This window comes from Danio aesculapii, chromosome 13 (genome assembly GCF_903798145.1).
Source record: "Danio aesculapii chromosome 13, fDanAes4.1, whole genome shotgun sequence".
Taxonomy (NCBI): domain Eukaryota; kingdom Metazoa; phylum Chordata; class Actinopteri; order Cypriniformes; family Danionidae; genus Danio; species Danio aesculapii.
Genome location: NC_079447.1, coordinates 41,836,125 through 41,847,835, shown reverse-complemented (window position 1 = coordinate 41,847,835; position 11,711 = coordinate 41,836,125). Strand labels below are relative to the sequence as shown.

Below are 11,711 nucleotides of genomic sequence, written 5' to 3'. Positions count from 1 at the left end.
GAAAAAAAAAATCAAAGAGTAACTTAAAAACTCCCTCGGGCATTCTTTTTAATATGATTGCCATTACAACAAATATGTAGATTTCCTCTCATAAATGAAAATCGTCGGTTGATTAAATATTAGGCAAAAAATCTGTCTAGCCACAGGAGGTTACCAAACATAAATGTTGGTGTTTAATTAGATATTTCCATCAAAGAAGCAGAGCTGGTGGAGAAGAGCTCTCTGTCTGCTATACTGCGGATCTTCAGAAGGCAAATCCCAAAACAAATATTATACCAACAGATTCTTTATTTTTTTTTAAAGGATAGAGATTTTCTTTGTCATTTACTCAGACTCCATTTGTTCTAAACCTGATTGAATTTCTTTTTTATGTTGAACACAAACCAGTAGCTACTAACACCCATAGTAGGAAAACCTTACTGAGTATGTGCAAGACAATGGCTACCAACATTCTTTACAATATACACTACCGGTCAAAAGTTTGGATTCAGTAGGATTTTTAAATGTTTTAAAATAAGCTTCTCCTGCTCACCAAGGCTGTATTTATTTAGTCAAAAATTCAGTACAAATTGTAAAACTGTGAAATGTTATTGCACGATAAAATAACTGTTCAAAAGTAATTTATCATTTAATTTAATAATTTATTCCAGTGATTTTAATGATGAATTTTCAGCTTCAATACTCCAGTCTTCAGAGTCACATGATCCTTAATAAATCACTCTAATAATAATTATTATTGTTATTATTATTATTATTATTATGATTGTTATAATTATTATTATTATTATTATTATTATTATTAATAATAATGGTAATAGTAATAAAAGCAATAGACTAAAGCAATAATTTATTTGAAACTACATACAATAGGTAATAAATAAATATTTAATAAGTATTTAACAATTTAACTTTTTTTATTAAATAAATGAAGCTTTGATGAACAGACTAATTCTATTTAAATTAATAAATAATATTAATAATCGCAAAAAATAAAAAATAAAATAAAATGAGCCCAAACTATTGACTGGTAGTGTATATATAAATACATATTTTGTTCATCACAAAAAGAAACTCGGAACAACTTTTAGAGTAAAATGTGAGTACATTTTCATAATTGAGTGATCCTTATGGCCAACAAAACATTGAAGAACCCAACACTACATTGAAGAAGAACAACCTGACATCATTTATATTCCATAACAGTCATATAATATTCATTCTGCTTAGGTAAACATTTCAGAGAGCCCGTTCCAATCAGCCGCACTCACAACTCTATTAAAATGTATTTTCACAGCATATGCTCAGCTCTTTAATAATGTTTAATCCAAAAGAGATACAGCTTTTGAAAATTAGGGGAAAAACGGAGCAGCGGAGCCGTCTAAATTAGCAGGACAACCGGATATATATAATCAAAACACTATTTTAACTCAATAACCCAATATTTTAACTTGCTAATGCAAAATTATTTGAGCTCAACATTAAACGATACGGACAATTGAATTAGCAGCGTTTTCCTACTTTAAACAAATTACATTTGCTGACATTCTGCTTACATGACAATTTACAAATTAAAACAACTGCAAAAAGTGTTTTGAATTTACGCTGCAGAATGATAAGTAATAGGCATTAGTGCAAAAATGGCTTCAAGTTACAAATGAATTAGTTCTGTTTACAAAGCTTTGCACTTAAAGAGACTTATTTATAGGAAATTTAATCAGGAATTTCCTGCTTGACTAAATTAAATTATGAACCAATGTACAAAGTCAGCTTTCCTGAATCATTTCACATTCTCTCACATACTCAGCTATCAAATAGTGTAAAAAAAGACTTATAACAGCCTAAAATAAAATGTAATGAAAAATGCAAGCCAACCTGTGCACACCTGAAACACATCTCCACATACACCAAATCACCACAAACATGTCTGTGTACAAAATCATGCAGATGGCAAAAAAATGCAGCACTGCAAAGGTTCCAGCAAAATGAAGCCATTATATGTGCACTGTATATATTATAAATGTTTAATAAAAGAAATAAGGGGTATAATATATACAGCTGTGGAACAAATTGACCCGAGGATTTATTTTTCTATTGTTTTTTTTCTTAACGATATCTTATTAAATTAATTTTTATTAAAATTCTATATTTTATATTCTAATTCTAGCCTTGTGTTGTCTAAATATTTATATAAACATGTCTAAAAACTATCGATCTAATTTTTTCAGGTCAATTTTTTCAATTACCGGTGCATTCCCTACCGCTTGTGGATTCACATGCTCTGTTAAGGTTGAAATGCCTTTAGATGGCATATTTTCCATTACAATAAAATTATTATTTACATTAAAATATTTGTTTACAGAAGATTCAAGAAATGCACTGTTTAAAATATTATTTACAGGATATATAAGAGTTATTTTATTTAGAAGAGATACTGCTTATTTTCCATTTTTATTATGGAAACATTAAAAATAATTAATTTTGTTTCCAAAAGTGCCAGTTTATTTTCAAAAAAAGTGACTGTTCATTTTAGGAAATTTGTGTTTTAATTTCAGTTGTTCAACGTTGATGTTTAATAAATAATCATATAGTAGATATATTTTAACGATCTAGGCACAAAGTCTAAAGCACATGCCGCAAAAGCATGTCCAAAGTGTCCTAATCCACTTTAAGGACAAAAAATCTGCACTGTGGCGCATGGTCTAACAGGGTTGTGCTTATTCTCTTAATGAGTTTTGGGTGTGTTTTGAGCATAAACCAATCAGAGTCTCATCTCCCATTCCCATTAAGAATCAGTTGCGTCGCACCATAGCATTTGCTATTTACATGGCAGACTTTGTAAGTGGAAAAACTGAATGTTTCATTAGTGAGAAAACAGTTAAATAGACCATCTGCGGCGGGAGGATAAAGAATGAGCCTCCTCCATTTGGCCTTTACTTTTTCTCTTTCATGGATAAGCAAACGGTGTTGTACACTCCACTGAAGACATCCATTAGCCTACATATTTAATTTTGCTTGTTAAGCGCAAAGATTTGTTTCAAAACTATTTCTAAATTCAGTTCTTATTTCCACCAAATGAAAAAATTAGCAATAATAACAAAGTGTGGTCAAAAAACTTTGCCCCAACACACATCCTTTGCCCCATTTGGTCCAAAACCTGACAGGTGGACAAATCTAAGCTTGTTTTTTTAATAAAAATAATATAATTATGCATTTAATAAATAATACTACTAATAATAATATCATACAAAAGCAAGTTGTTGTGAATAAACTGAAAAAAGCCCCCCGAGATGAAGGCATGGAGGCAGTGGTTTTTATATTTATGTAGAAAATAATAATAATATTTGTTATAATTTTAATCCTTTAATTCTTTTTCATTTGTAAATATAAGATGGCAAACACATCTTGCACTTTTTAATTTTATATAAAAATACAAAATTTTCCTTTTAAATTATTATGAAATGTCAGCAGTATTTTAAAAAAATAAAACAAAATTTATGTTTTTCTTCACTATGATTCACAAATTTAAGTGGTCATCAAAACATAAGTTAACCAAATAAAAGATTATCACATTTTTAAATCTAATTTTACATCTAATGGGATAAATGCGCAAGCACAGTTTAAAAAAGGTGACATTTTCAAAACCATTAACAAGTATTCATTTATGACAGAACGAGCACTATTGAACAAATAAATCCACAAAACCATAATTCTGCAACATTTATATCAAAATGTGATACTAAAAAGATGTTAACATTCAATCATACAAAACCAGGTCCATTTACAAAGGACAAATAAAGGCATATGCTGTTCATTACACTGTTTACACTGTGCCTTTTCAGCTTCTGAGTGGGATAAAAAATCCTAATGTCATATTTGTTACACAAGCTGTCCGGTGTATTTGATTTGCGAATATTCCCCTCCCTATCACTGAATTACAGCATTACAGAGAGCTCTGGAGTCCATTGTGCTGTGGCTTTCAATGCAGAAAAATCCACCTCACATAAGAGATATTAAACACCAACCCGAACAGACAGTGCAGCTACATCCTCATGTCAAGATTAAGGTAATCTCATCATTAAGTATAATATGATCTATTCTGTTATGCTCAGTGTCACGCAGAAGAAAAGACGCCTCCTCACTCTGTCTTCCACATTTGATAGAGGAAACAATTACGAGTTACACATACAGTAGTCAGAGAACACAGAAAGAAAAAGAGAGAGAGGCAGTGGGATAAAAACACGTTCAGCATCTAAGTGGAATTAGGACACCTACAGAGTGGCAGAGGAAGATGGCGGAAATCATTGTTACCATGAGAGGAGGTTTGCTACATGAAGGCGGCTTGAATCTATCACCGATGCCAAAATACTGCGTGAGCTCCTTCCAGTGCTCCTCCCGTTTCTCTTCAGGCTCCCTGGGAAAAGACACAAAATGACAAGTGCTTCTTTTTATTATTACTATTCACTCAAAGACTACCATGTATACTTTGGGAGATTCAATTATTTCTGTACATATCCTTTTTGCTAGAACTGGTGGATTATTGAAACAGTATTTCAGTATGTGTGTGCTTAGTGAAATAGGTAGGCAGGAGGTGTCGAATATGAAGAATTTGGTACTAAGACATGTTCTATTTGTTCTGGAATACAGGACTTTTACAATCCAACATTTAATTTAAAAACTAAAACACTTAGCAACATATAGTTGTGAACTTTGTATGTAAGAAATATGTCACTGCTGGGTTTCACAGAATTGATTTGTTTAGGGACAACATGAAGGAATTAAGTTAACTTATTAGTTTTTACAATTTAAGTGAAATGAACACATAAAACTAGTTTATGTGTGTTATCCCAAAAAACTCAAGAATTGTGTTCTTTCAACTCATCTTAAGAAGTTTCAACAAACAGCAAGAGCGGCACAGTGCCACAGTGGTTAGCATCATCGCCACACAGCAAGAAGGTCGCTGGTTCGGGTCCCAACTGGGCCAGCTGGCATTTCTGTGTGGAGTTTGCATGTTTCCTCTTAGTGCTCCGGTTTCCCCCACAGTCCAAAGACATGCAGCATAGGTGAATTGAAAAAACTAAATTGGCTGTAGTGTATGTGTGTGAATGTAAAAGTGTGTAGGTGTTTCCTAGTACTGGGTTGCAGGTGAAAGAGCATTCGCTGTGTAAAATATATGCTAGATAAGTTGGCGGTCCATTCTGCTGTGGTGACCCCTGATAAGTAAAGAGACTAAACGAAAGGAAAATGAATGAAAGAACAAACAGTTCATGTCATTTTTCTGAGTGTACAGTAAGACAAAACTACAGATCACACACTACCAGATATTTCAAGCTTTTCCAAACTAGGAATATGCAATATTTGTCTGTCAAAAAATATTGAAAATGTTGTTCAAATGATGTGTGATTTGACATAGTAGTTACAACAGATACATAACATACACAAACAAAAACTAGAAAATCTGCATGTGCATGTGATTCCTAATGTGATCTTTATCTTATACAACAGTTCAACAAATCAAAAAGTTACATCAGTTTAAACTAGAAAAAAAACAAAACATCAGATGATAATTCAAAGATCATTTGATAAAAATGTTTCTAAATCAAAAAATGTTTGTTTCTAAATGAAATAGGCTTTTTGAACAAATTATTTGAATAAACAATGTAATGTTTTTTTTTAATAAGAGTCCACAAAGAAACCCCAGGAGGCTTCAGGAAAGTGCAAATGGATCAATGGAAATGTTTGGAAATTATTATTTTTAATAATTAAATTAATTAATTAATTAATTAATTAATAATTATGAAGATAAACAAACAAGAATAACAAAATTGGATTCAACTAAAGATTCACATAATTGTGAAATATAATTATAAAAGAATCAAATAAATAAACAATGTTAAATGTAATTAAAATAAATAAACAAATTAGATTTAAATGAAAAAAAAAATAAAAAAAGTATAAAACTAAATGCGTAAATTAATAGAGTATTTATTTACAGTTGATTAAAAAAATTATAAAAAGTATATATTTACAGTATAAACTGAAGCAATTTTTACGATACTTTACATTTTAGGATAGGGTTCTCTCAAACAAGTATGATACAAGTATGATGGTTCGTGCCATCTAAAAGACTGAAAACCCCTGATATCATCTACTGTGTAGCCTAAAATGTATGGAGAATTAAATGCCCTCACTATGAAGTATTCAGTTAATTCACATCAGCACTGAAATAATGTATACACAGTTTTCTAAAGCCATATTTATATATATATATATATATATATATATATATATATATATATATATATATATATATATATATATATATATATATATATATATATATATATATATATATATATATATATATATATATATATATATATATATATATATATATACACATACATACATACACGTCTTTCCTAAAGACATATATTCAGCTTCAGGCTGTTTACAGAAATATATTTCATACCTCTCTCTCTTTCTCTCACATGACCTTCTAAATAATTAACTGATTATTAGAATGACTGCTCTGGATTGGAAATCAAGTATCATACCTTTTCTGTTCACTGTTGCAATTCTGTGTCCCACCTGTTATATAAAACCAAAATTAGTCAAAGCAATGCTTCTAAAAACACATGTATGCATTCTGACTGAATAACATCATGTTGTTCATCTTCTGAAGTAAAAACACTGCTTGTTGACTATGATAGTACTGTTATAAAGCCTACTGGACAATCATGATTTGGCATCAATGTGACAGCATGTACAATAACTCAACAGCTGTATTAAGATGTCATGAGCAGTGGTGTAGTCGGGGTTATACGCACATATACTCAGTATGCCTACTTTTTTCCACGAGCTGTTAAGGTATTACGACTTCAGAGGATCAATAATTATGTATACCCTGGGTATACTCACCTGTTTTGCTGATTAAACTTTCCTAATTCATGTCTATTCACATCTCCTTTAACTGTATGCCAAATGTTTTTTTATTTTTTTATTTTATAAGTCCCCTAGAGTTAAAGAGTTGGATTTTACCACAGCTTAATTTACTCAGCCAATCTCCGGGTCTGCTGGGGGCACTGTTAGCTAAGCATAAATCATTGAATAGGATTAGACTATTAGGATCTCACATTAAAATTAACAAATTGGTTTAAATATTTTTCATTTTTAAATGGATAGTTAACCCCCCCAAAAAATGAAAATTGTCATCATTTACTCAACCTTTACTTGTTTCAAAAAGAAGAAAGAATATTTTGAAGAAAGCTGGAAACCTGTCACCATTGACTTACATAGTATTTGTTTTCCTTCTGTGGAAGGCAATAGTTATAGGTAACTGAAGTATATATATATATATATATATATATATATATATATATATATATATATACATATATATATATATATACATATATATATATATATATATATATATATATATATATATATATATATATATATATACACACACACATTCACATATGCATACTCTACGTCTTAATTCCATTTCTGTTTAGTTCAGTTATGACTTTAGTCGGATTAAGGTAATCAAAAATTGCTGTTTCGAGCTTATGTAGGCCTACAGTTCAAAACTCATGTTTAACTGAATAAACAGTTAGTAAACACAAGTACATCTTATTAAACATCATTTATTTGCATCACCAATTATCATAGTAGATCAGTTTCTCAAGCAGTTTGTGATACATTTTGTAAACAGGAGATGAGCTCCTGATCTAATGCGCCACCTGACTTGAGAAACCCGTTCTTAAAGACTTATTATTTAGGTAGCACACATATTCTGAATGCCTTTGGCAGAATTCAAATGAGCTATTTTCTCTGAATTAATCTAGATTAAAAAAAATAATAATCTATGCCCACGACTTTTGTCGTTTCTTTGCCTACATTTAAAATTTGGGTTGGGTGGGAAATAGTACACCACCTTTTTTTTTAGGACTACACCACTGGTTATAACTTATGAGTGAATGTAAATGTTTCAAAAATTGGAAACTATAAACAACAGTGAAATAAAGATAGTGGAAGGGAAGAACACTAATGGGTAACAAAAAGAAGATCTGCTATAATCACCTTTCTTGTTGCGCCTTTTCCTTTGCCGTTTGATTTGTGGTGGCCTCAAACTCTGGTCATTTTTTGCTCTTTGGAGATCTTTGAACTTCTGTGGTGATAAACACACACACACACACACACACGCGCGCACGCGCACACGCACACACACACACACAGCTGTCAAGAGTTTTGCTGGCATAAATAATGATTAAAATATACGTAATGGTAATTAAAATGAATGCGACTTGCTTTCTTTGTGATTATACTACAGATTAGATTAATAATTCATATGCGGGCATCAAAAATAAACTGTGTACTAGTCAGTTCACGTACTTGCCACTTATCCAAAGAGACTCCAGGAAGACAATCTTCTCCTAAAGCATAATTATGAACGTCAGTTTTCGTGTTTTTACATTCAACCTGTACAGAATCTGAATGTGGTTCGGTGCTTGACTGATGTGATAGGTGTTCGTCTGTCTTTTCTGCTGTTTCTCCTTCATCAGCATCATCAGAGCTCAGATCAGCCTCAGTGAGACCCGACGGCAGAAGTCCACTGTACATACTAAAGCTAGGCAGTCAATAAAATAGCGTTTCTTGCGGACCACATTATTCTCTGCCACAATATGGAAGTTTAAAGTAATATAATACTAGGCGCGACGGATGACATTGGAAAAACTAATATTTTAGCGAACTAAACTAGAAACAGCATGACGCTAATGTTTTGCCTTATGCTTTTCCGCATTTTGAACATAGAGGCTCATTATTGGATCGACGTAGCCACTTCGGAAGTAACAGAAACACCGATTGGTCAATTTAATAAGAGACAGGTCTCTCCCCTTTACAAAATAGTGGAGGCTGCTCTGTGTAGTAAACAACAAATTTGTATGATTTAAATAAATTTGTATTTGAAAAACATGTTAGTCCAGTTTTAATAATAATAATAATAATAATAATAATAATAATAATAATAATAATAATAATAATAATAATAATAATAATGTATTTTACTATAATGTATCTTTATTAAGACATTATTATTATTATTATTATTATTATTATTATTATTATTATTATTATTATTATTATTATTATTATTAAAATAATAGAGAAAGTTGAAAGTAAAATACAACAACTACAAGAACTACTACTACTACTACTACTACTACTACTACTACTAATGATGATAATAATAATAATAATAATAATAATAATAATAATAATAATAATAATAATAATAATAATAATAATAGTAATAATAATAATAATAATAATAATAATGATGATGATGATGATGATGATGATGATGATGATAATAGTAATATTAATGTATTTTACTATGCTGTATATTTATTAATACATTGTTATTATTATTATTATTATTATTATTATTATTATTATTATTATTATTATTATTATTATTATTATTATTATAATACAGAATGTTAAAAGTGAAATACAACAACTACAACTACTGTACCACTACTACTACTACTACTACTACAACTACTACAACTAATAATAATAATGATGATGATAATAATATTAATAATGATAATGTATTTTACTATAATGTATCTTTATTAATGCATTGTTGTTGTTATTATTATTATTATTATTATTATTATTATTATTATTATTATTATTATTATTATTATTATTATTATTATTAAATTAAAGCAGAATGTTAAAAGTAAAATACAACAAATACAACAACTACTACTACTACTACTAATAATAATAATAATAATAATAATAATAATGTATTTTACTATAATGTTTCGTTATTCTTATTCTTATTAATATTAAAATAATAGAGAATGCTAAAAGTAAAATACAATAACAACTACTACTACTAATTCATTCTTTTTCTTTTTGGCTTAGTCCCTTTATTAATCCGGAGTTGCCACAGCGGAATGAACCGCCAACTTATCCAGCACATGTTTTACGCAGCGGATGCCCTTCCAGCTGCAACCCATCACTGGGAAACATCCATACACACTCATTCGCACTCATACGCTACAGAGAATTTAGCCTACCCAAATCACCTGTACCACATGTCTTTGGACTGTAGGAGAAACCGGAGCACCCGGAGGAAATCCACACAAACGCAGGGAGAACACGCAAACTCCACACAAAAACTCCAACTGACCCAACTTCTTGCTGTGAGGCGGCAGCACTACCTACTGCGCCACTTCGTCACCAAATATGTAACTATATATAATTAAAAAAACAATTATATACTACTCAAAAAATAAAGGTAACACTTAAACAACACAATGTAAAACCAAGTGTTCCCATTTTTGAGCAGTATGTATAAATACTGTATCAAGTACCAGTCTTTGTTACACCTTATTTAATAAAAAAAAAATTAGATTATAATTATATATATTTTTAAATAATTAAAATAAACACTTACAGCCTATTAAATTGACTGTACTTCTATAACTCACATCATTTAAAAAAAAATGGCATCAAGCCTGAATCAGGTAACTTAACAAAAAAATATGCCCAAAAAGATTTTGAAACTCATACTTTGATACTTTTCATTGAGTACCAAGGTTAGAATGAGCAAACTTATTCAAACATTGTTGCATGCCAGTTCCTTTCTTTTTTTATTTTATTTATTTTTTTGACAAATGGCAAACTAAAACACAATTGCTCATGTTTTCCAGGGTGATAAGAATGCTCTTATATGAGCAATGTCTCCCAATGTATTCCAACAGCTGAGGGCATCACCACATTATCATTCAAATGATTAGCATGCTAATCTTGTTTAGCCTGTGGCACTGGCAGGCGAGAAACACTGATGCCTAAATTGCTTATTTATATCAAATAACATCAGTTTTCTGTTTTGTTGCTAAATAGGGTGGGCTTTGTGCCTAATTGCAAAACCACCTATTTACTTAAATGATTTATTTAGTGTGCAGAGATTCTGAGGCAACAAGCTCATTTGTATTGTCATAATGTCAGGAAATTTCATCAATATAATTTCTGCTTATTATGCCTCCAGCGGGGGTGCCACTAGTACTGAATGTGCCCAGCAATTTATCTCTCTTGCTTTTTCTCATTTGCTCTCTCTCTCTCTCTCTCTCTCTCTCTCTCTCTCTCTCTCTCTCTCTCTCTCTCTCTCTCTCTCTCTCTCTCCCTCTCTCTCTCTCTCAATTTGTTCAGTTACTGTAGCTGTAGTGAGCGAACAATGTTAATGTTCTCTGCCCCTTCAATTGAGATTTTTTTGACATTGACCTTTATTAAGTGTATATTGACCTTCTACGCCTTTTAACCCTTTAAAGCCTGCTGTATTCAAATATTTTTGTATTTATTAGATACACCAAGCTTTTGCGGGCTGTAAAGTATGACATGATGTGCTCATACTCAATGAAAAAAACACCTACATTATATTCAAAGGTCCAAACTGAGCAAATATATTTTGTGCAGATGTTATTTATTGGGCCATAATGTAAAATGAAGTTCTAATAGTTTAAGAAGTAAACCAATAAGCCCATTAACAGTATAGCTAAATCAGTTGATAATTTAAAAACACAAAACAATTATTATTCTGAGATGTTTACATTGTCACATTCATCTAAAACATGGAAAATCAAGAAAAATCCAAGTTCCTTCAATCCAGTACATTTGAATTTTCCAGT

General features: G+C 30.6%; 1 protein-coding gene across 1 annotated transcript in view; it reads right to left on the bottom strand.

Annotated features, from left to right (window-relative positions):
- fam204a (family with sequence similarity 204 member A) overlaps positions 1–8,800 on the bottom strand; it is a 35,688-nt gene extending 26,888 nt beyond the window's left edge. The window contains exons 1-4 of the mRNA XM_056471531.1: positions 8,398–8,800; positions 8,086–8,173; positions 6,555–6,588; positions 4,309–4,411 (exon numbers count right to left, since the gene is read on the bottom strand). Of these exons, the coding sequence (XP_056327506.1) occupies positions 4,309–4,411; positions 6,555–6,588; positions 8,086–8,173; positions 8,398–8,625 (453 nt within the window). The 5' untranslated portion in view covers positions 8,626–8,800. The remainder of the gene's footprint in view (positions 1–4,308; positions 4,412–6,554; positions 6,589–8,085; positions 8,174–8,397) is intronic.
- Between the last annotated feature and the right edge of the window lie 2,911 nt (positions 8,801–11,711).